The sequence below is a fragment of the Cydia pomonella genome, chromosome 21, assembly GCF_033807575.1.
Source record: "Cydia pomonella isolate Wapato2018A chromosome 21, ilCydPomo1, whole genome shotgun sequence".
Classification (NCBI taxonomy): Eukaryota; Metazoa; Arthropoda; class Insecta; order Lepidoptera; family Tortricidae; genus Cydia; species Cydia pomonella.
The window spans coordinates 1,442,427-1,468,377 of NC_084723.1; the positions used below are offsets into that span (position 1 = coordinate 1,442,427).

Genomic DNA, 25,951 nt, shown 5'->3' on the forward strand with positions numbered 1-25,951 from the left:
GGAACTGATATTTACTGTACTACATTATTTCTTATGATGATAGGAAGTGATTTAAAGGATATTATGTTAAGACAAAACACCGTAAAACTAAGTTACTCTAAACCATTTTTATATTAAGTAAAACACCTTATGAGTAGAGAGAAAATATAGGTATAATAAACTAAAAGTTATGAGCAATGTCATGGTTAAGGATATAGGCTCCGCCCACACGCGCGAGTCGTTGGCGTCGAGTGTAGCCTTAAGTTACAGATACAGAAACGTCAATGTGATTTTTGATGTAAAGTTAAATATATTTTTATTAAATCATTAGAAAAGTTTTGCAGCATGTAAGATAATATAAAAATAGTATTGCAGCATGTAAGATAATATAAATATAAAAATATTTTTGGTAAAATCCTGCTACTCCTATTAAGTCTTCGGGGTAACATTGAAGCAGCACTTCTGGGTTAAGCCCATTTACACACTATTCTTATAAAATGAAATATTATTACCTATTATCTTCTAAGCGAGGTGTGAATTATTCTCACGTGCTGCCTCTAATGCTAGATGCAGGTCTGAAGACTCTTACTCCGATTAGCAATATCAATCGGGCCACCTACTCCTATCTTATTAGCCAGACGGGCTATGACCAACGCTTCGAAACCTATGCAATCCTAGGGGCTGACGAAGAGAAGCGATAAGTATTCGTCAGACACCATTTACTTATCTTTTTTCATATCCAAAAACTAAGGCTACTAAGCCATTACCTAATCCCCATAGCTAAAGGAAGGCTGAATTCCCAGGCCTTTCAAATGTATAAACGAAGTACAAGTTTAGCTCATTATTGTACTTTATGAGATCGAAATATCAAGGTGAGCATTATTCCACTCAAAGATTCCAATGGACTGCGCTCGCCTGCCAAAGGGTCTCTAAAACAAACCATTCTTTAATCTTAGAATAGTCTGTGTTCCTAAACCCAACTTGATATTTAAGAATTGAATTTATAAATACCTTAGAACCTGATTGCAATACTCAGTACTTCGTCTCTACACCCAAAAACCCAGAAATGAAAATAAATAGATAAAAGATTTTACAGGTAACCTTAAATTTTCCACTCAGGATAAGTAACAGTCTGGAAGATTTAGGTAATTAGACTCCATTACCAATATTTCACTTATATTAGCATCAGTACAAGATATAAAACCATAGCTTCTCGTCATTAGAACCTTTAAAAGAGAAATATACACCAACCAATCAACTTTATAGACCAAACATAAGAGAGACCCTATAACAGTGTGTGTGACTCTACCCTATTCCTGCCCTTAGTCCCTAATCTAGTATGTCCAGAACACAGATCGTACTTACCATTGATCTAGTGATTTGGAACATACACAAGTGTATCCCTAAGTCTAAGCTGTAAGCATTCGGCCGACAAAACCGAGGTATAGCAAACCCTAGTGTCTGTGTGATTGGCCCCCTCCTCATCGCCACGTGGGCACGGTGGATGAGAATAGACCGCCCTAGCATGTATATAAAAACATCGGCAACCTAGCCCACACCCGTACTAGCTACATGGGAAACGCTGCCATGACTAAGACTTTGTTTGTGTTTGGTATCAATCACGACAGAAGTTTTCCCTGCAACCAGCACAAGCACGAACCAGAGTACCGAAATATATAAATATATTTAATACGGGACCTAGCCTCAATTACTGCAGACTTCAGTGAGTAGGGATTACTCCCAATGGCACGCACGTGATGCCCTCACATTCATCTAACAGCTGGACTTTGAGACTAGGGAGAGTATGCTCGCCTCTTATGTTGGTAAAGAAGAGACGCCAAGTCCTCTCAACCTGGAGCAAAAGACTTCTAAACAGCTGCAATTTGTCACCGTTAGGGAGAAGCTGCTTAGATGGACAAACTGTTAGTCCAAACAGTGATCTGGCTTTATAAAATAACAAACTAACCTCATAGAAAGATAGTAAAATAACAAAGTTAAATTTCACTAACAAAAACTCACAATACAGTAACACAAATAAGGAAGTAAAGAATCTCCACCATAGCCTAAGCTTAGCATTACGACAACATTGTCCCCGCAATGCCAAACACAGACATAATCTTACAAGTTTAAATTCACCAGGATAATTCCCAGCAAACACAAACAAATAGAAAGAATAGTAGAGAAACTTGACTTACTCAAAGCCAGAGATACTGCTAGTCTGACAGTCGAAGAATGAATCCCCCCCTACCGTACTTTCCGGCCCTTTTATACTCTTTAGTAGCGACATATTAGCGACTGGCGACAAAATAGCGACATAACAGCGACACAATAGCGACACAATGACGACACATTGGCGACTAGCGACAATATAGCGACACAATAGCGACACAATGACGACAGGTGAAGATTTATGACGTATTTCTAGCTTTGATGTACCAGGGCATCAAAATCAGAGAAGAGGTTGTTCGCTTCGCGGCACGTAACAACATACGATTCATGAAGAAAGGTCATAAGTTACATCTTATTTACCAATCCATACTCCCTATACAATAACGTTCATATTAATGCCAATTATCAACTGTGTCTCTTTCGCATACACGGCTCAGAGAAAGACGGAGATAATTTCAATGACGTTTACGCACACTACCTTGTTCACGCACACAATGTCGTTTACGCTCACAATGACAGCATTTGCTTAATAGTCAGTTTAAGTAGACCAAAACAATCGATAAAAAAGGGATCGTTCCAAAACCTGTCAAACATGAATATGCTAACACCATTATTTAATTTCAGGTATTATAGTTTTGTTTTCTGAAAATAACGCCTGTATTGAAATATTTTATGTTTATTATTAAGTAAGTCAATGTTTTTTGTACCAATACTTATACATTTTACATGCATGTAAGACTACAAATATTCTTTTCAAAGAAAACTAATACCAGGTAACAACTAGCGGTCTTAATATTATTTATCATTTTCGCACATTGATATAAACCAAAATAATTAATATTTACTGTATGTTACGTATTTAATTGTCATCACAAGTGGTGAAATACGGAAACGTGTCCTTCAAGTCGTAATTGTCAGAATACGCAGTGAAATTATGAATGAAAAATGCAAATGAAGAAGACTTGTTTTTTACAAGGTATTTCGTTATTTTTTATGTATTTTAATATAAAGTCGAGGCTAATATAATAGGCATATGGCTAGTCACACAACGACATGGTATAAAAAAAAGAATCGACATCTAGGGTTGTTTGCTATAGGCCACCGTGCACCTATCAGCACTATCAAAATAAATACCAATGGATATTTAAAAAGGAAAGCATTTTTTATATATATATATATATATATATATATATATATATATATATATATATATATATATATATATATATATATATATATATATTATTAGCCTAGGTAACCAACTGCTGGGCGAAGGCCTCTCCTCCTTTTCTGACCGGGTCACTACCGGCTAGGCTAAGCAATATCAGCAGATCAATAGGGCCCGGTATTTTGGGTGCGGCTATTGACAGATTGTAGAGAGAGAGAGCAACGCCTTTTGTTAGTAAATTCTTGTTTATTGCCATGTACTATTATTAGTGTAAAATTATTAGTATAAAACTCTTACTCTTTTCAACGGCCAATTATTGAAAAAAAAAACCGACATATTGGAAATGTTAATCCGTCATAAGTCCGTCCGTCGTAAGTTTAATCTACTGGTCAAGAATACGATAACTTGGAGAGTTCATCATCATGACATCAACCTATTTAAGGAATTACATAGATACTTTCTCGATCACGGTAATCGTATTCTTGATCAGTAAATCAGAATTTTGGGTGCGGATTGTAGGGAGAGAACAAGACAATAAACAACAACGAACGTATCGACAATAATTAATGATAGTTTTTTTCATCACACATGCTCGTAAACGGTGTTATTGTATGCCAGCATACTGAGATATAATGAGCTGTATTATGCCAATGGGCGTCTTAAATGGTACGGAACCCTTCATGCGCGAGTCCGACTCGCACTTGGCCGCTTTTAAAGCATTATTTTTCAATAATTGGCCGGTGAAAAGAGTACGAGTACGTATCAGATAGTTTGATATACATTGAGGTTTTATACTAATAATAGTACATGGCATTAAACAAGAATTTACCAACAATAAGCGTTGCTCTCTCTCCACAATCTATCAATAGCCGCACCCACAATACCGGGCCTTATTGATCAGCTGATATTGCTTAGCCGAGCCGGTAGTGACACCGGTCTACGAAGCTGTATATGGTTCCATGGTCCTAATCAGCCGACATTCGTTAGGTCGCCAGAGTCAGCAACGTACATTTGTGTTAGAAATGAAACGTTTGTCATTTGATCATATCCCATATCTGGAAAGAAATTTTAAATTTAATGTAATAAACACTGAAAAAATAGATAGCCGAACTGGTTTTGTAACTTTACTAAATAACTAAACTACGGTTATAAGAAAATAAACTTTGCATAAATTTACAAACTTATTTTGTAGTGTATACCCAGTACCTGAACACTGATAGCCAAACACGGTTTTGTAACATATAACATATAGTTCGCAAGTCCCAATTTTTGTGTAAACAGTAACCAAAATTTTGTTACAGTTATGCAAACATTTCTTTCAGTGAATAAAGGTAATACCATTTTAATCGCTAATTCGCGTATGGAATATTTATATATTATTAATTTATAATACATTCCATTGTTTTATTTTATTTCGCGGTAACCGAAGAGAATTTCATTTAATTTCATGCAAAAAACCATGGTTATGAAAGGTGTTACATAAAGATTTGGTACATGATCTCCCTGCAAGGGCGTAGCACTGTCTTAAAAGCTAGTTTAAAGCTAAAGTACATTTATACAACAAAAAAACAAAAACAAAATATGTTTAAATCGGTAGTTGCAGTAAAAATATAATATGAGGTATTCAATTCGTAATAAATAAATATAGAACAGTGGTGATATATTGTTAAGAAATAATTAAAGTAAATACGAATGATAATAATTAAATAGTATAAATTATGTATAAGTAACATATATATTACATTTTATCGAACACAGTGCCTTAGGAAAAGTGTCAAAAATTCACAGGCCATTTCGAACGTACACGGACATCAGAATGATGGCATTTAGGTGTAGTAAATTTTGCTCGAATAAAAGAGGTACGAGCGAAATGCACGATATCTATTTAAATTGGGTCTCTAATTCTCTATTGGTTCCCATAAATTTTAATTTCAGATTTTCTACAATAATATTTAGTAGTCATATTTTCAATAGACATAAAATATAATTCAAAAATATGAATTGCCGTTCGGATTTTAGCATTATTGTTAGCACATGGTATACAATTACATAATATTAAATGCAATAAACTTGCTTATAAAAATTGTTGTAAGGTCTTTTTTCGCAGGTTACATTAATAGGTAGTCACGTGATGAGGTACCTAACCTAACCCACTTTTCTAATAGCACTTAGATTCTGTAAGGGTCGCAGTTCTAACCTAACCTAATCCGCTTTTCTGAAAAGAGTTCGGTCCTGGAAGGATCTCAGTTCTAACCAAACTTAATCCACTTTTTTGAAAAGAGTTCGGTCCTATAAGGATCGCAGTTCTAATCTAACCTAATCCACTTTTCTGAAAAGAGTTCGGTCCTGGAAGGATCGCAGTTCTAACCAAACCTAGTCCACTTTTTTGAAAAGAGTTTGGTTCTGTAAAAATCGCAGTTCTAACCAAACCTATTCCACTTTTCTGAAAAGAGTTCGGTTCTGTTAGAATTCCAGTTCTAACCAAACCTAATCCACTTTTCTGAAAAGAGTTCGGTTCTGTAAGGATCGCAGTTCTAACCAAACTTAATCCACTTTTTTGAAAAGAGTTCGGTTCTGTAAGGATCGCGGTTCTAACCAAACCTAATCCACTTTCCTGAAAAGAGTTCGCTTATGTAAGGATCGCAGTTCTAACCTAACCTGTAATTGTTTAGTAGCATTTAGGTTCTGTAAGGATCGCAGTTCTAACCTAACCTAACAGATTTTTTAGTAGCAGTTAGGTTCTGTAAGGATCGCAGTACTAACCTAACCTGTTTTTTTTAGTAGCAGTTAGGTTCTGTGAGGGTCCCTATTCTAATTGGCATGATTACACTAATTTACTTTAGACATTTAAACAATATGAATGACAACTATTAGTACGTTAAAATATATGCCTTAAAATATTTCTAGACGATAATTAGTAGACGATTTTCAGACGATCGGTCTGGCCTAGTGGGTAGTGACCCTGCCCATGAAGCCGATGGTCCCTGGTTCAAATCCTGGTAAGGGCATTTATTTGTATGATGAGCACAGATATTTGTTCCTAAGTAATGGGTGTATCCTATGTATTTAAGTATTCATAAATATTTATATATTATATATATCGTTGTCTAAGTACGGTCAACACAAGCCTTATTGAGCTTATTGTGGGACTTAGTCAATTTGTGTAAGAATGTCCAATTATATTTTATTATTTATTTCTGAATAATTATTGATAGACCAAAGGTATAGGTATTATAGTCAACTATATAACTTTTATGATTATAGTGTTTAATATTATACACCGTGGACCCATATAACCCGACCGATTTTAAATGTGTATTCTTGACTGCATTTAGAGACAAAAATGTCCTACATGCAAAGTTTTCTTAAATCGGTCTTGTTTTGGAGATAATGTCAATTCTTGTGAAATGTTGTTTCTGTAATAACTCAGTGAAAAACACTTTTATGGCTGCGACGCTGCCACTTTGTACCTAGGTTTGAACGTACCTAATGACAGACATTAAAGTTTTAAAGGAATCTCGAAAAATGTATGTGCAATTTTTTTTCGCCTAGATGTAAAAAGAAATAACGTGTCGTGTGCAGAAAACGCACAAACGTACACACATTTTTTTTGCCGTATTTGACCAAAAGCTATATAACATTTTTTAGTCCTTATGACCTTCAGGAATGCGTGGTTAAAATCTATCGGGTTATATGGACCCACGGTGTAGATATTTAATATTAGAACTATTAAGCGTTATATTCAACAAAATTTATGGATATTATCTGACTATCGAAATTCGAAACAATAAGTTAATAGGAAACAAAGGAATCCCATTTGAATGACATCATTCTAATATCATTTTGATGCCCATGTACGTTCGAAATGGCCTGTCAGTCTCGGGCAAGACTCGAACTCGCGACTACGTTCAGCGCGTAAATTAAATAACGCCATAAAAAATATAATTACGTTCATATACTTACCCACGTACATTTCTTTTTGTAAATCGACTTCTGTACAAAGACCCATATAAGCGATCGTCCAAATACCTGAAATTTATTCAAATGAAGTTAAGTGTTCTATTTTTATTATTTCTATACGAAGTGTAAGTTTTAGGTTATACAACATACATAAACGCGGCTGTAGGGGAAATAAGGACAAGATGATATGTATGGACAAAACGCTACGTATTTGTATGATTCGATGTACAGTCAGCATCAAAAGTAAATATCATATCATAGGACATTATTACACAAATTGACTAAGTCCCACAGTAAGCTCAATAAGGCTTGTGTTGAGGGTACTTAGACAACGATATATATAATATATAAATATTTATAAATACTTAAATACATAGAAAACACCCATGACTCAGGAACAAATATCCATGCTCATCACACGAATACATGCCCTTACCAGGATTTGAACCCGGGACCATCAGCTTCGTAGGCAGGGTCACTACCCACTAGGCCAGACCGGTCGTCTGAAAATCGTCTACTAATTATCGTCTAGAAATATTTTAAGGCATATATTTTAACGTACTAATAGTTGTCATTCATATTGTTTAAATGTCTAAAGTAAATTAGTGTAATCATGCCAATTAGAAAAGTAGCGGATAAAACAACGCCCCAAAAGTATCTGATATTCAGTATAACTTTACCAAATGTAGATAATTTTCTAAAATTCGCGTTCAAAAATATATCTTTTACAGTTTTAGTTGTTCTATATTAAAGACACCACTTTTTGTTAAGCTGTTACAGAATGGTAGATACTTATGAAGAGTTATTTGATCCGCTACTTTTGATGCTGACTGTACATATATATTTTTTTAATCAAATTTCAATAAAGAAAAGTAGCTACTGTATGTAATTGCATGATTTGTATAGCAATCTAATACATTACGATACAAGTGCGAAAAATAGGAAATTCGAAACGAGTGGCGATAAATTAAAACACGACCGAAGGGAGTGTTTTAAATCGACACGAGTTGCGAATTACCTATTCGCACATGTATCGTACAACGTTTTACAGTACATATGGCCCTTTAAATGTTCAACACAGTAACGTAATATGCTACTTCTCGCACTAGTGCTATAAAGTAGCCCCATATGTACTGTAAATTGTATTTCTTTTTCTTATTTTAGCATGTTAATTATAAGATGTAATGTTTTAAACAGATGTGTCACGCCGAGTTTCTTGCCGATCCATCTTGGGATGCCCTCCTCCATTTGAGGGGGGCTTTAAATCTTTTCGGGTCAGAGGTGTAGGGTTAGAGCCGGTATAGCTTTACTTGACGTTCATCATCATGGGCCTGTTCGTCTATTGCAGACGATTTATGGCGAAACGCCGGAGAGACACCGTTTTTGGTGGTTGAATAGACCGATGAGAGACTGACATGGTCTACCACAGGCCTGACAAGCCAAATTTGCGCAAAATGGGCACTTGACGCCTTGTAGTTTTTTTGCCTCTTGCCAGCGACTGAAGCGTACCAGGTCTCATCACAAAACTGGCGACCTTCCACAACGCGTTTGCGCCACTCCGTCCGCTGTTCTGCGTTCATAAGCGCATTGTAATATGCCTACTTGAATAATAAATTATCTTCTTCTTCTTCTTCGCGTTGTCCTGGCATTTTGCCACGGCTTATGGGAGCCTGGGGTCCGCTTGACAACTAATCCCAAGATTTGGCGTAGGCACTAGTTTTTACGAAAGCGACTGCCATCTGACCTTCCAACCCAGAAGGTAAACTAGGCCTTATTGGGGTTAGTCCGGTTTCCTCATGACGTTTTCTTTCACCGAAAAGCGACTGGTAAATATCAATGATATTTCGTACATAAGTTCCTAAAAACTCATTGGTACGAGCCGGGGTTTGAACCCGCGACCTCCGTATTGCAAGTCGCACGCTCTTACCGCTTGGCCACCAGCGCTTTTTTTAATAATATTTTATAATAAACTATATTTATCTTTAATGACACATTGGGCTTATTTCTAAATTGGCGCGCTGTAGTGAGCTTAACGCAACACCTCATATTGTATTTGTATTTTGTATTTAAATAGTTTTTATAAACTATTTTTCACATCACTGATAATTCTGATGTCAGTGTAGGTTCGATTTGGCCGGTAACTTGATGATGAATGAACTATTATTTACCTTCGTATCTGCTGATACAGTTATGATACTCCAGAGTACAATAATTAGGAAAGCTGTAGTAGTTATAATATAGCGTCCGAGCGCAAACTGCTCCGGTACTGAAATCAAACAACATCTCAAATATAACTGAGGACTCCTCTATACGATGGCCCAGCGTAGGCCAGTCCAAGGGACGCAGCTATGCGGTGGAATGAGATAGCAATTTCACTTGCTCCCTCTAACGTGCGCGTGTGTGCGTGTGTGTCTGTGTCTGCGTGGGTGTGGTATTCAGGGTGTGCCGTATCACTAGCATCGTCATCATGAAAAAATGCGCCCATACAAACCGTAGCGTATCAGCGTATCGTATCATAACGCCGTATCATTAATTATGGACGCTCACTTTGGGCATACTCACTAGTATCGTATCGTAACACCGTTTCATTTTGCCTTAATTTTCTGCGATCGATCGTCTGTACAAGGTGCCTAGCCAAGATGCCAATTGTTTGCGCTACGACAACGAACCGCTATCTGTCTGCCGCTATTGTATTAGTGAGATAGAGTCACTAATACGGAAGTTTTATAGAGAGACATATTAAAGCATTTCGCTGTCGTAGCGCAAACGATTGGCATGTTGGCTGGGTCGCCAGAGTTGCGCGCTGTTCAAAAATGTCATCCGCTGAGATCGCTCACCGAAATTTCTTAATAGCACACATGGTTTATAATATACGGCCCTATTCGAAGAATGAAATACGATAACGATAAGTTCTAGTTTAGATAAGTTCTCATTTAGATATCGTTTGTATGTCGTATAATTGACAGAAGCAGCTCTATTCGGGCAACCAATGTCACTTTGACGTTAGAAATATCGTATATAGATCTTATTGGGGTTGCAGTGGAATCGAAATAAACGTCAATTTTGACATGTCGATGTCGTTTAGTTATCGATCTTTTAAAGGTCTTTCCAAGATATTAAACGTGTCTTAATCATTCTTCGAATCGGGCCGATAATCTGTCAAGCCTTGCAGTCTGTAGAAAGAAGAGGCAAGTTTAAAAAAATGTAGGCGTGCAGGGTTTCCATAGAAACTTTGACCGACTATAATAACAAGGAGGTTAAAAAATATTACAACACAATACAATATAATTCAATATATAAACACAAGAAACTATTGCTACGACAGCAATGATCTGATACTAATAGTGCTTGGAGCGGTACACGTACAAACTTGTCAAGAGCGTATCCGTATCCCCTTTGGTGATCGGAGAAAAACCGACTCGAGATGGGTCGCGGCGTATCACGTATCCGATCATAACCGCGTATCATGATACAGTGTCAAAAACACGTCTATACTTATACCGATCATGATACGCGTATCCGAAAGAGAGTGCGGGGTATTGAATAACCGCGTAGCAACATGGATTGCGCGCGATCAGATATGGCGCGTTGCATGATCGCGATCTTTTTGCGTCCACACTAGATCTTGATACGCGTCGGAGATACGATACGGCAAAATGATACAAGTGTTGACCCAGCTTAAGGAGAGCAGCATTTTAGGTGTTGAAACGTCAAAGAACTGATTGTGCATGTTCATATAGCTACTGCGTGTTTTTTTTTCGTTTGTTTTTCTGTTTGTTCCAGCTTTTCCAGCTCCAAAATATCTCTCAGGCCTCGGCGACGCATGCCTTCTGTGCTGGCTGCGTGAACTGTGTCGCGAAAGAGCTCGCCACTGCCTCTCGCTCTGTCACTACTTCGGGTGAAAATACGCTAGTGCCATGCGCCAATGTAGGTTTGAAGGAGAGGGAAAAGAAGCAATAAAACATATTTTTCGTAAAGTTTTATATATAGGAAAAATTGAATTTATTAATCATTTAGGCACATGCGTTTACTATTTACAAATATTTTGAATGTAATCATGAAATTAAAGCATTTTCATTATTGCCATATCCGTTTTTGATGAGTAAATGTTAAACGTACAATGTAGTGCATTTTTGGATGTCTCTCCTATGTGATAATCCTATAGTAAAATGCGGATGTGGCATATTTTTGAATTATTATTTTTAAACCGTTAATTGATAATTATGGCACGTTTTCTGTTATTTTAGAAATAATTGAAAAACTATTTTTCTCCAAAATATAGCACAAACGTAATCTCAGCCGAAGACTTATGTAATGCGCTCTTGGCATCAGGGGGCCTACCGCGAAAACCGAAATTCGCAAATCTTTCTCTTTTACTTTCACTAAGACAACAGAAAAAAAAGCCCGCAATTGACGACCTTTGATGTTCGCGGTTATAGCCCAGCATCGGAGTGCAACTTGATTGCATGGCGATGGGCGGCTGTGAGAAAGGAATGCTTAAGATGAATTCCTAGTTGCGATTTCTCCATACAAACGCTCCCGACTGTTTCTTCCCTGGATTTTTAATCTAGAGCAATGATTTTTTTCAAATAAGATCTATATCATTAATATCTGTGCCGCTATGTATTGCTTTTTTGGATTATTTTATTTTGAAGAAACTTACAGCGCCTCGAAAATCGCGGCGCTGTGACACAGGTGCATAGATTATTTCTTACTCTTACAGTTTCCAAAATTTCATAATGATTGGTTGTGTTTTGGAGGAGGAAACAGTCGAGAGAGAAACCTCGATTTTTGAGTTTTTTGCGTGGGAATTTTAGTCTGAGCTGCAGTTGTCCTTATCGCACGCACGCCCTTCCACCCACCGCAGCGCGTCAGAAACATAGCTTCAAAAATTCGAGATTTGAAAAGTTGTTCAGCTAGGAATTGCTCTTAAAGGTTATGGATCCAAGGCCCTCGAGTGAATCGTAACATTTTCTATTCGTGTGTGCAATGTATTAGTAATTTTAAGTTCTATGTTGTAATGTTGGCTAGTTTCATGACGTATTGTTTTACTGTAATTTTAAGAAAACATATTTTTAAATAAAATAAAAATTATGGAAATGGCATATGGTGACCGTACTTACGCGTATGCCCTCAAACAGCGTATCCTCTCGTAGTCGCATCGTTCGTGAGTAACGTTCCAATATAGTTTCGTTATATTTGAAGATTCCGTTGTGGTTACTGTCTTCTCGGCACTATCGTGTTCACTGATAAAATGATAAAAATCACCAATAAATGTGCAATGATTTTATAACTATAGATATGGCATACGCTGGAGATAAACGAAAAAAATGCTTAGGCATCACACATTCACACTACGAGGTATCCTACATAAGTTCCCAAAAATGTTGGTTGCCCCCCCGGCTTGAACAACTCGTCCTCTGGATTTAAAGTCGCGTGCTCTTACCTAAAACTGGTAAGGATATGCTCCTCGTTGTTCTCAGAATACGAATTTACCGGTTTTAGTTTATGGAGAGAGAGGGGTGGGGGGGGGGGTCAAAAAAAGGGGGGGAGAGCTGGCGCCCGAATATCATTTATATTTATTCACATCTTGAGTCCTATGGGACCGATCGGTTCGTGTGAGGTGTCGTTTGAAAGATAATTAAACGTACTATTATTGTTTTTTAATAACCGTAGTCATGTAGTGTAGTAGTGCAGTCTGTGGGCAACATTTACGCAGCGAGCCTATAATACACTAAGGGTTCAGTATAATAACGTCCTGAGGATGCTGTTGAAGCTGCCGAGGCACTGTAGCGCATCCGGTATGTTCGCGGAGGCGCAAACGGATGACTTTTATGCCATCAGGCGCAAAAGAATAGCGTCTCTGCTGACACGCGTGCGCGGCAGAAGCAAAAGCCTCCTAAGGATGTTGGCTGAACGCCTTGATTGCCATCTCACGAGCTACTGGGTAGACGTGTTGATAGGCAAGGCTAAATGAGCTGTATAATTTAATTTTAATTTAGATTTATGTACATTAATAGGGTTGTTTCCAATTTTTTAAAACGCTTGTATTACGTTATATATTTACTAAAATGTTGCCCTAAAATTCAACTTTTATACTAAAAACGGCTTTAAATATGTTAAATTAACAAAATATATTTTGACAGATGCTTTCGCGCCCAAAACGCTCTTTGAAAATTATGTGACGTCACAGTTTACGGTTTGACACATAACTACATACACACGTAGAAGATACAAACTGTCAACTGACATTTGTCATTTGTTGTTTATCGCCTACCTGTCAACAGTGTCAATCCGAGAGTTGTGACGTCATCAGAATCTTCAATGACGTTTCGAGTTTGGTCACGTGACGTGTGCCAAAAGATATTTTAAATTCAATATTTACAAAAATATGGTCATTACAGGTCCCCTAAAAGTAGTTTAATATGTTCTTATAATCCAAAATAATTTATTGGGATACAATTCTGCCCTAAGATTTGAAGATGGAAACAACCCTATTGGTACTAACGTAGGCTGTAAGAATTATTTTCCTGTTACTAACATATGGATCTTATCAGTCTGAAATAAATGATTTTTATTTTTATTTATAACTGTAGTACTACTGTAGTGTACTGTTTCGGGGAGATGGGCCTCGTTAGCTTTGTGCTGCAACCCGTCTAGGAGAAGGAAAACTCCAAAATAAAACCCCCAAATCCAAGGTGTTAGCCGACCCGTGCCGAGGGATGCATAGCCAGAGTGTAGTTCTGGCGTTGAACGGAGGCTGTCTGTGTTGGCGGTCACAGGACACAGTGGTAAACCGCCTTGCTTCCGTACAGGGCTCTGCTGTTGTGGACATTTAAATCCCTATTACTCGTGGGAACACAATGAAGATTCAAAATAATAATCATCCGAATAGCGGCGACGTGGTACGCCACCCATCACGTCTCGTTTCTCGCGGGGGCGACAAGCGGCTCACGGAGAGCCGCTTTACTACGCTGTGAATGTTGGAGGAGGAATGGAAGAGAAATTAAATGAGGTTTTGCAGATGATGGATGAGAGAAAAATTGATATTTTGTGTGTTAATGAGATGAAACGCGTATTGGTCTGGGGTGCCTAGTTCGGATCGCGCTTGTCAGGGAGTCGGCGTTGTACTTTCCGCAAGAATGGCTGAGTGTGTAAGAGAATTTGAATGTGAGAATTCTAGACTGATGAGGATTAGACTGACAGTGGGACTGATGCGCATATTTTTGGTAGGCGTTTACGCTCCAGTAGACCGGGGTGCGAGGATCTCACAGCGCGTTCAGAATGACAGGCAGATATTCTGGGATGAACTAAGAGAGGTTTTGAAAGTATGTAAGAGTAATGAAAGAATGATTTTGTTAGGTGACTTCAATGGCTGGGTAGGAATGAAGCGTGACGGATTTGAAAAGGTTCTTGGAATGTACGGTAACAAAAAAAAGGTTATTAGAGATTTTCCAAGAGTGGAACTTTTGTGTAACAAACACGATGTTTGACCACAAATGGATACATTTATACACTCGAGAGGCGGAGAATGTAAGGAAAAGTATGATTGACTTTGTGATAGTGTATGAAAGAATTAGGAAGAATGTTGTCGACTCCAGGGTGTATCGAGGGTCGGGTATCCATACTGACTACTTCCTGGTAATGTGCCAATTAAGAGGCTTGTTTAAATGATGGCGACACCGACCCCGTACAGTTACAGCCGAGTTAAAAAGAATAAAAGTGGAGAATTTGCAAGAAGAAGGAGTCAATGATGAGTATAAGAGTAGATTAAAAACCGAACTTGAAGGTATGGATGAGATTAGTGAGACTGAACAATTGTGGAATAGTTTTAAAAATAAAGTAGTAAGTGTGGCAAGTGAAGTCTGTGGAGTAAGTAAGAGGCACAAAGGAAAAAAGGAGAGGAATGTTTGGTGGGATAAAGAAGTGCAAGAAGCACTGTGTGAGAAGAAAAAGTTGTGGTTGGATTGGTTAGCCACAAGAACTAACCAAAGAAATCACACAGCTTCATTTGACGAAGTCAGTGAATTATAGAAGGCCAAAAAGAATTTTAGAAGAATTAAAGTGTTAGTAAAGGAATTAGTCGACGGAAAGAAAGACGAACAGAAAGATAAAATGGAAGAAAGGCTGTCTCATGATTTCCAGGCAAAAATAAAGTTTTTATATTTGCCTGGAAATCATGAGTAGTAAAGTCCATTCGTTTGGCCAGGGGTAACACCCAAAATTCTGAGCTAAACTCAATTAAAGACAAGAATGGAAGATTAGTGAATGAGGAAGAATGTATCTTAAAAAGACGGAAGGAGTATTTTGAAAGTTTGTTTGATAGAGAGGAGGCAAACACGCCAATTTCGGAGTTGAATGAAAGCATTGAATATGTGTCGGAGAATGAAGATAGTATTAACATGGATGAAAATGTGAAAGCGCTAAAAAGAATGAAATCAGGAAAGGCTGCAGGATATGATATAGTTTCTGTCGAGATGCCGAAAACTGGACAGGGCATTGTAGCAACTCAGTTGTATCGCCTTTTCAATATGTGCTTTAGAACCGGCCAAGTGCCCAGGGACTGGTGCAAAACTGTCATTGTACCTCTTTACAAAGGAAAGGGATCACAACTGGATTGCAAACACTACAGAGGCATTAGCTTACTCAGCGTCGTCGGCTAATTGCATGCAAAGATATCAATTGAAAAAGTAGTCAAAGAAACCGATGAGAAAGTATGGGATGCACATGCGGGATTCCGAAAGGGTATGTACGGATCAAGTCTTTTTCCTGCGATGCATAGCCGAAAAGTATTTTGCCAGAGGTCAAAAGATCTATTGCGCTTTCGTGGATTGGGAAAAGGCTTATGACAGAATGGTGAGGAATGAACTTTGGTCGGTACTGTCGGTGTATGGATTGAGCGGCCGTCTCATTCAGACACTGAAATCGCACTATGAGGATTCCAGTGCTTGTGTGATTGTAAACGGATCGTACACTGAGTGGTTTAGCATCGAAAAGGGTGTTAGACAAGGATGTGTAGCGTCACCGTGGCTGCATTTAATCTATTCCTGGACAGTAGTATGCATGATTTGAGAAGTGATGAATGTGGGCTGAGAATGAGTGGGTTACTCGTCAAATGTCTTCTTTACGCTGATGACCTGGTATTGCTAGCGTCATCGGGTGAAGAACTGCAGGAGATGGTAACTAGAATGCATAGGTCTTTTGAAAGGAAAGGAATGAAAATAAATGTGAGCAAGACGAAAGTAATGGTATTTGAAAAGGGAATAAGTATGACAACCTACGAAATTTTGATTGGTCAAGAAAGAGTGGAACAAGTGAAAGAGTTTGTGTATCTGGGAACCATGTTCACTAGGGATGGTAAACATGATGAAGACATTAAAAGGAGAGTCAATGCTGGAAATCGTGTGAATGGGGCACTCAACGCTTTTATGAGCAGCCAGAAGGTGTCGCAAAAAGCACGGTTGGCTGTACATAGTGTTTGTGCCTACACTTATGTATGGTAGCGAAAGTTGGGCAGAAGAGGCATCAGAGTCAAGTGAATGCAGTGGCAATGAGAGCGTTGAGAAGGGTGTGTCGTGTGAAATCACAAGATAGAATTAGGAACAGTGTGATAAGGGAAAAGTGTGGACTGAACGAAGATGTATTGACAAAAATTGAGAAAGATATGTTGAGATGGTTTGGACACGTGGAAAGGGAGTGGAAGAGTGTATAAGGGAGAAGTAGAAGAGGAAGCTGGAAGGGGTAGACCTCGGCGGACTTTCTCTAATCAAATCGGGGAAATCCTGAAGAAAGGCCAGGTCAAGAGCACCCTAAACCGACGAGCGTGTATGAGGAATGTTATAAAAGTGAAGGAAGCGAAAGAGGTATGCCAGGATCGTAGCAAGTGGAAATCCGTGGTCTCTGCCTAACCCTACGGGAAATAGGCGTGATTATATGTATGTACGTATAACTGTAGTCGTTTACAAAATATTTGAAAATATATGATTTTTTACCGTTTTTATGTCATAAGTACTGATAAAACATAATTCTAACTCAATAGATTATAACTTTACCGCAAGTAATGTTAGTGCAAAATATACGTAAAATTTCATTAGCTTTCCAAATATATAAGTTTTATTGGTGTATGATATTATATAACCAAGTAATGATCAATTTTGTTCAGCATGGGTTACTACGCACCGTCACATAAATGGCGGCCGGCCGCCGTCGATTTTTCATTATTACTCGTGTTCTATTCTACTTGTCACTTCTTGTGAGATGTCGTTAGAAAGAACATTTAACGTACAAATATTGTTTACTAATAACCGTAGTTATAACTACACTCGTTTACAAAATATTTGAAATTATATATTTTAACTTGCATGGATGACATAAGTACTGATAAGGCATGCTTTCAACTTTACTGTAACTAATCTTATTACAATATACACGAGACATTTCATGAGCCTTCCAATAACATAAGGTTTATTGGTGTATAATATTATATAACCAAGTACGATGAACGACGTGACGAATTTTGTTCAGCATGACTCACTACGCACCGTTACAAAAATGGCGGCCGTCGATTTTTCATTATTACTCGTGTTCTATTCTACTTGTCAATTCTTGTGAGATGTCGTTAGAAAGAACATTTAACGTACAAATATTGTTTACTAATAACCGTAGTTATAACTACACTCGTTTACAAAATATTTGAAATTATATGAGATTTTAACTTGCATGGATGGCATAAGTACTGATAAGGCATGCTTTCAACTTTACTGTAACTAATCTTATTACAATATACACGAGATATTTCATGAGCTTTCCAATAACATAAGGTTTATTGGTGTATAATATTATATAACCAAGTACGATGAACGACGTGACGAATTTTGTTCAGCATGACTCACTACGCACCGTTACAAAAATGGCGGCCGACCGTCGTCGTTGACTTTTCAATATTTCTCGGGTACTATTTTACTGATCAATTCGTGTGAGGTGTCGTTTGAAAGAATATTAAGCTTTTCCCGGATATTGTTTAATAATTTTTTAAATTAAATTCGGTGAACCACAAATAAAAATATATTACATATAGATAAATTTGCAAAGGATCATAGGCCATTTAAAATTTTGTTAATAAAACATATAGTTATTGACAATGTAATTAATTTTGCCATCATAAAACCGCAGATAACGCCGGCATAAATGCATTTATTTATTTATTCGCCATTTGATTTACTAGCTGTCACAGAGTTAGCTTACGAATAATAATCCAAAATGCAAAACATCTGCAACCAAGTGGCAAAAAGTAAAATAATAAAAAAAATCCTTGCAGTTCCAAATGTTGACCATAAATGCAAATATAGCATCTAACGGCGGCGGCGCGGCCACGACTTTGCGCGGCGGCGGCAGCGGCGAGCGGCGGCCATAAGTGGGAACGAAAGGTCGGATCGTTGTGTCTCGCTACAATCTATGCTCGCCGCTCGCCGCTGCCGCCGCCGCGCGACGTCGTGGCCGGGGCGTAAAGCTGAAAGTATCATCTTTATGAACCTACACTACTTCCTACACAAATAGTAGTCACTTATTTGGCACCCTGGAGCATACGGCGACAAATATCACTATGAACCTCACAAGCCTTAGATATTGAAGGTGATTTTGAATTAATAACTACGGAGTGGGTTCGAAAATGTTTTATGTGTAGACGTGAGTCAAATAAACACAGGATTTTCAGTACTTTATGTGCAGTCGTCTTGCAATCATGAAGCTACGAACTTAACGAAGTTATGAAACTAGAACTATTTGTGAAAACATAAGTTACCTGTGATAAAAAACAAAATGACTGATAAATTACTAAATGTACTTTACAAAACCTCAATTTTTATCGATATTCTATAACAGCACCTCACATTTGGGAACAGTATAAATGTACTATCAAACAATAATAGAATGCTGCTGGTCTACCGAGGCACCCACCGCGCCGTTTGTACTTGCTTGCTTGCTTGCTTGCTGACGAAATTAGTCCTAGAATATATGTTTATAGTTGTATGGTAACAAAATCCAAAGGTAATTTAAGAAATCGAATAAATAATTTTTATTCTGAAAACTTTCATCCTATATTAACTCTTTCCCAATTTTTTTTGCTGTACTTACATATTTAATGAAATAATAAATAAATAAATAAAAATAAATAAATAAAGGCAAAAGAATGTTAGGGATGAATGTTGATAGACGGAGAGCGAATGGTAGACCCAAAAAAATTTTTTGGCAAAAATTTCATTTTTGGTACAAGCTTTTATCTCTGACTGTACTTTTCTTTCCACATGCAACTAATACTCATCGAGCAAATTCTACAAACCCCAAACACGATTAGGTTGCGTTGTTTTATCACAGAGTTCCTATGGCCACCTCTTGTCTCCATCATCAGATCAGCTCAATGGTACCATAATATTGCATTGTCACCCGATTTACATATGTATGCAAATTTTCAGCTCAATCGGAAATCGGGAAGTGGATCAAATTTAACTTGCAAGATTTGATTACAAAAAGACAACGGTCAGGTGAAAGTAAATAAAAGCTTGTAAAAATGATGGGAAGGAGTGAGTGCTGAGATGACAAAAGATAGAGGAGAATGGATGAGAAAAACATGTTGTGCCGACCCTAAGATAAGAGCAACAAGAAGAAGAAGAAGTCAGTCAAAACATAGTACTCGTAGAAGGCATGTCTGTGACTCACTTATTTCCATAGTCAGGATATGGATTACGTCTGCCGGATGACTCGTTTTTTCTGGTAAGGTCTTGCAGTATGCGCCTGTATCTCACGCGTGTCTGCCAAATTACAATTCATTAATAATTATTTGTTTTATAATAATAAAACCGGCCGGTCTGGCCTGACGACCACCGGTTTGATGACCGGTGTGGCCTAGTGGGTAGTGACCCTGCCTATGAAGCCGATGGTCGTGGGTTCGAAACCCGGTAAGGACATTTATTCGTGAGATACGGATATTTGTTCCTGAGTCATGGGTGTTTTCTATGTATTTAAGTATATATATATATATATATTGGATGGTCGGGATGGATACATTAGAGTTGCGGCGGAAATTGTTACTGATGGTGCATTACTATAAGCTACTACGCAACCAAGTCGTGAATCCATCTACATTGTCAAGAATAGGTCTGTCTGTGCCGCCCCCTCGCCGTTGCCCCGCGGCGGGGGAGGGCGGCAGGTGGTGACGCGGCGGCGCCGGCGCCTGTTCGCGTGACCGGCGAGACGCACGCGCTGGGCCGCAAACGCTCCCTCTGCAAGAGCTATCGCTCTGTTGAATGATATGTCTCTGCGATTACCTAACGTTGACATTTTTTTATCATGCATCTTACCAAATTATTAAAGGCATTTATGAATTTTTGAATTTAACTTAATTTAATTGATTATCATTCATATTTATTTACTTTATTGACATACTTAATATCATATAATCGAATTTGGTTTTTGTTTTTGTAAGGTTGACATGTAATTTTCATAGTGTAAGTGTGAATAGCACGTATAATAATTATAATAACATTAATAACAAGATTAAAGATATATATATATATATATATCATTCTCTGAGCACCCATAACACAAGCTTTCTTGAGCTTACTGTGGGGCTTAGTCAATTTGTGTAAAAATGTCCAATCTAAAACAAAAAAAAAACTCATTGGCACAGGGCCAGGATTTGAACCAGCTACCTCCGGATTGAAAGTCGGACGTCATATCCACTCGGACATCACCGCTTCTTTGTTTTACAAGGAGTCAAAGTTGTTGTTTAACCTTTTCGCCGCCACGTTAATGAGTTGTCATTACCGCCAAGCCAAAAATTATAGGCAGAACTGATGCAAAAGTGTCCAGCTCTTCTTCTTCCTCGCATTGTCCCGGCATTTTGCCACGGCTCATGGGAGCCTGGGGTCCGCTTGACAACCAATCCCAAGATTTGGCGTAGGCACTAGTTTTTACGAAAGCGACTGCCATCTGACCTTCCTACCCAGAGGGTAAACTAGGCCTTGTTGGGATTAGTCCGGTTTCCTCCGGGTTTACCGAAAAGCGACTGGTAAATATTAAATGATATTTCGTACATAAGTACTGAAAAACTCATAGGTACGAGCCGGGGTTTGAACCCGCGACCTCCGGATTGCAAGTCGCACGCTCTTACCGCTAGGCCACCAGCGCTTCGAGTACAGCTGTCAGCTATAAATAATAGTTTCAAATCTCAAGAGAGTAGCGCTAGAGTAGCTAAGAACCTAGGCGTTATTGACGGAGTAAAGTGCGCTGTCTATTTTTCGAGTATTCTAGGTTGTAGGTTTTGACGAACGATCTGGCCTAATGGGTAGTGACCCTGCCTATGAAGCCGATGGTTCCGGGTTCAAATCCTGGTAAGGGCATTTATTCGTGTGATGTTTGGTCCTGAGTCATGCGTGTTTTCTATGTATTTAGGTCCTCTTCTTTTTCCTCGCGTTGTTCCGGAATTTTGCCACGGCTCATGGGAGCCTGGGTCCACTTGACAACTAATCCCAAGATTTGGCATAGACACTAGTTTTTACGAAAGCGACTGCCATCTTACCTTCCAACCCAGAGGGTAAACTAGGCGTTGTTGGGATTAGTCCGGTTTCCTCACGATGTTTTCCTTCACCGAAAAGCGACGACATTCTTGTGCCTATATTATATAACTTAACTATGCTATATACCCCGAAGTTAACAGAGTTCAAAAAACAAAGTGTACAAGCTTATGGCGTTACCTTGTTGACGTTTATTAGCTCCTTTGCCAATTCGCAACCTTTTCCCTGTTCGTGAACTGGCGGGCACACTGCTAGGCACCATACTGGAAGACAGGACGATCATTTGAACTTTTGACTTAAATTTACCGGGATATAAACCGTGATTACCTTTTATATTGTTTTTATCGAGGTCCCGATATTTCGACGCAGCTACATGCATCTTGTTCACGGGTAACTTGAGATAGCGGATGGGTGTCCACGTTGTGTAGACCGCGCTCAGTCTATCCTCATTCTTTCAACGTTACCACAGGTCGCGTCCACACTCACAACTGACCGAACGCAGCCGACGCGCACGAATGAGGGTAGACCGACCGCGGCTAACGCGCAATTGACGAACTTCGTTTTTCGCGGTTATAGCCCACACGTTTATGAACAACGAATAAATATACATATAACTGTCACAAATAAAAAGTATCATACAACTGTCAATCTTAGTTTTTATAAACCTTGTTGGGGTTGAATTCAAAGGTTAATTCATATTTTTCCAAAAAATAAAGAGCCTTCAAACAAATAAAGAGATATTCCTAACTTTGTGGCAATTGTGGAAATATATCTTTATCGCCTCTGAAAATCAAGCTTTAACCAATATTATTTAAAGAGAAATTTAGTTATATCGATCTCCTGGAAAATCATGTCCAGTTTAGTAATGTTTGTAAACATCCCTTCAATTATAGTTTTCACTTGCTCAAAATGACGTTTTCATTCCACCAATTTTTGGCTCATAATCCTAGATATTTAAACACGCGTGCTTTTTCAGTATATTATAACACTCGTGTTTTTTCATTATATTATAGAAGTAACCGATTGCTACTGATATGCATGGAAACGGAGCCTTCATAATTTGGTCGAGTAATACATTTGTTTTAACCAACTATAAGGTTTCAACTGTTAGTTCAAAGAGGTTTTATCACACCAAACATAATTTATAGATTATATTACTTATCTCGTAAATTACATTAATGAATTAAACATAACATTTTATCGATTTGATTTCCATCCGTCCAATAGAAATACAAAAATATTAGCTTATTTAATTTTTTTGAATTGGCTGTTTGTCGATTTCGTTCGCGACTTTGCCTTGCGAGCGCATTGGTATCGTGCGTTAAAAAAAATAACGCGCCAGCCATTTTCCGTATTTGTCATAAAATTGGAATAGTTTTGCATGTTTTAGTTTATATATTGACGAAAATGTCATTTTCAAGTATTGAAAATGAAGAACACATAAAATTGACTCTGCCAGTACCTAATACTAATAGAGGCAAGAGCCGAGAACGATAGCCTAACCATCAAAATCGGGTAAAAATAATTGGCGGCATATGAAACTTTTATTCGATGGAAAATCAGCAAAAACGTCCAGTCTTTCTTGGAAAACGTGTTGGTAGCTTACTTCAATGAACTGGCGAATAAGTGCCTACAAGCCCAGCACGCTTTGGTGCAATTATTCGATGTTAAAACTGTAAAATGTACACATTTTGAAAATTGTACTTTTACTGTTATGCCAAATAAATCTAATTTATAAGTTTTGTTTTTTCCTCGCAAGTGTGTTGAAAAACGTCGAATGAAACGCATGTGCTATGGTCATTACACACATTCGGCTTTCTTATTGCGCGCTCGCTTACAGCTCGCGCGTACAATATCGCCTCGTGTGGGATGATCAACTTAGCACACTTGTATCATAATGTAATATTACATAATAAGGCTGGTATTTAAACATAAGACAAACTCTTTATCTCACTTACGCGGAGCCGCGGGCACGTCTAGTACAATATATCTTCAAATAATAAGCACTTTAACATTGGTTTAAATACATTTTCATCTACAATGGGCTGTGCTCTGAGGAATTGTTTGACATGATGCCAACGGCCACTTTCTATCACCGCACCGCTCGCCGTCGGCAGGGTGTTCATCCTCACACCTTAGAACCTAAATGGTCGCGTACTGTGCGGTTCAAGAGGAATTTCCTCCCGCGGACGCTCCGGCTGTGGAATGAGCTCCCTTCCGAGCTTTTCCCGAGGGTCTACAGTATGGGGTTCTTCAAAAAAGGAGTGTACAGGTTTTTAAAGGGTCGGCAACGCGCATGGAGTTGCAGGCGTCCATAGGCTGCGGTGACTGCTTACCATCAGGCGGTCCGTATGCCTGTTTGCCACCGTCGTGGTATTAAAAAAAAAACACCCGGCCCTGCTGGCATCCAACTTCTGAGGAGATTTCATGTCTGCGGTACATTCTTTTTGAAGAATCAGCGTAACAATGAAGGAAGTAATTATAATTTATAAAGCTCTGGAATGTTATTCCTGATTTCCGCCAGCAGGGTGTCTCTTTTCACAGAGTTAAATGCATTTTTAATGTCAATCTTTAATATAACATGGCCTTGATCGTCTTGCATATGTAGCAATACAATACTTAAATACTTCATCGAAAAAAATCATAACTTATACCTTTTTTTTAATTCCGCTATTAAAGGTTGTCTGGAAGAGATCGCTTTTTAGCGATAAGACCGCCTGTTGTTTACCTCTTCTTTATGGGTTGTTTTATTTGTACCGTTTTTGTAAGAGGTGTGCAATAAAGAGTATTTGTATTGTATTGTATTGTATTGTATTGTATTGTATTGTAACTCATGCACTGACCTAGATTTAAATCCGGGACCTACTCCTTCGGAGGCAGGGTTACTACCGACTATGTTATACTATTTTATAATATTTGTTCAAAAACAGTTTGAACAAATATTATAAAATATTTTTTTTTATAAGTATTTTTATATTTTATTTTTTTTATGCTGTTGTCTGCCTCTATCACTAATCAACTGTTTATCTTTAAGCTGTATCTTTTACTGAGGTGTGCCAATAAAGAGTCTATCTACCTATCTATCTATCTATATTAGAATTAAGAATACAAATAATTTTGCATGCCATTATGTGGCGGAATGTATCTGGAACATTGTGTTTACCCTTTTTTGTAACTTTTTTAACCTGCATTCATGCAAATAAATGTATTTATATTTCTATTTCTATGCATGTACCCCATTATGACCCGATTCGAACTTTAAGATACGTCAAATAATAGGTAGATACGACATGGATTGGATATGTTCTTTAAACAAAAACGTCACTGTTGACACTGATTCGTAACTTACGTATATTACTATTAGAACTTACTCTGTGAACCAATAAGAAGCAATAACCATAAAAACATCACAGCGCAGCCACAAAATGTTAAATTATATAAAACAATGTCATGTCTTAATCGGCTTATTTTTCTTTGAAAATCCATGGTTAATTATTATAGGTACAACTAGCTTCTGTCCGTGACTTCGTCTGCTTAAAATGATAATGATAAAAGCTATTCCTTCCTAACATCCGTAGTTTCCCCAAATAAATACTCCGTATTATTGAAGTGAATAAAAGTGACCATAGTAATGAAGTGCTAAAATAAAAGGTGCAAAGAGTCAAAGACGGCACTACTCAATTTATTGATATTTCTGGATTAATAATACTTCTTTCCCCTAAAAAATACTCTTTTTAATATACGTAAAGTATCAAAATTTCACCGTTTTGTTTTTTTTTATTAAAAAATTTAATAACTATATGATTTGTTTTGCTGTTGTAATTGTAGCACCGCTCACAATCTCTCTGCTTAGCCTTAAGGTTAACTGGTAGAGAATGCCTCGTGGCATTAAGTCCACCTTTTGTACTATAAGATTGTTTTTCTTATGTGCAATAAAGATTAAATAAATAAACCGGAATTGGGACCCAATATCGAAAATCAGTTCCGGAATTGGAAACGCTCCGATATTGCAAGCCCTATTATGGCAGCATTAAAATTCGCTGCAGTCACTTTTACTATAGACGGCCCGATTCGAAGAATGAGATACGATAGATATTGGTTTAGA

The 25,951-nt window shown here is 37.9% G+C and overlaps 1 protein-coding gene across 2 annotated transcripts; it reads right to left on the bottom strand.

Annotated features, from left to right (window-relative positions):
• Nucleotides 1-3,370: 3,370 nt before the first annotated feature.
• LOC133529783 (uncharacterized) lies at nucleotides 3,371-25,745 on the bottom strand. 2 transcript variants are annotated; one of them, XM_061867592.1, is made up of 7 exons: nucleotides 25,218-25,745; nucleotides 22,027-22,109; nucleotides 19,991-20,082; nucleotides 12,400-12,522; nucleotides 9,445-9,542; nucleotides 7,288-7,345; nucleotides 3,371-4,371 (listed from the first exon to the last, which is right to left on the bottom strand). In XM_061867592.1, the coding sequence occupies exons 1-7, from the start codon at nucleotides 25,330-25,332 to the stop codon at nucleotides 4,359-4,361; spliced, it is 582 nt and encodes a 193-aa protein (XP_061723576.1). In that variant the 5' UTR covers nucleotides 25,333-25,745; the 3' UTR covers nucleotides 3,371-4,358. The 2 variants fall into 2 exon arrangements, with proteins under 2 accessions (XP_061723576.1, XP_061723575.1); XM_061867591.1 differs by having other exon boundaries at nucleotides 7,280-7,345; nucleotides 25,218-25,708.
• Between the last annotated feature and the right edge of the window lie 206 nt (nucleotides 25,746-25,951).

What these genes read in the sequence shown, in the direction of transcription:
- LOC133529783 (XM_061867591.1), bottom strand. Translation starts at nt 25,332, where the DNA reads ATGGATTTTCAAAGAAAAATAAGCCGATTAAGACATGACATTGTTTTA. An exon ending in GCTTCTTATTGGTTCACAGA is followed by an intron (nt 22,110 to 25,217) that starts GTAAGTTCTAAT and finishes CCTGTCTTCCAG; the next exon opens with TATGGTGCCTAGCAGTGTGC. An exon ending in CTGTATCAGCAGATACGAAG is followed by an intron (nt 7,346 to 9,444) that starts GTAAATAATAGT and finishes AATAAATTTCAG; the next exon opens with GTATTTGGACGATCGCTTAT.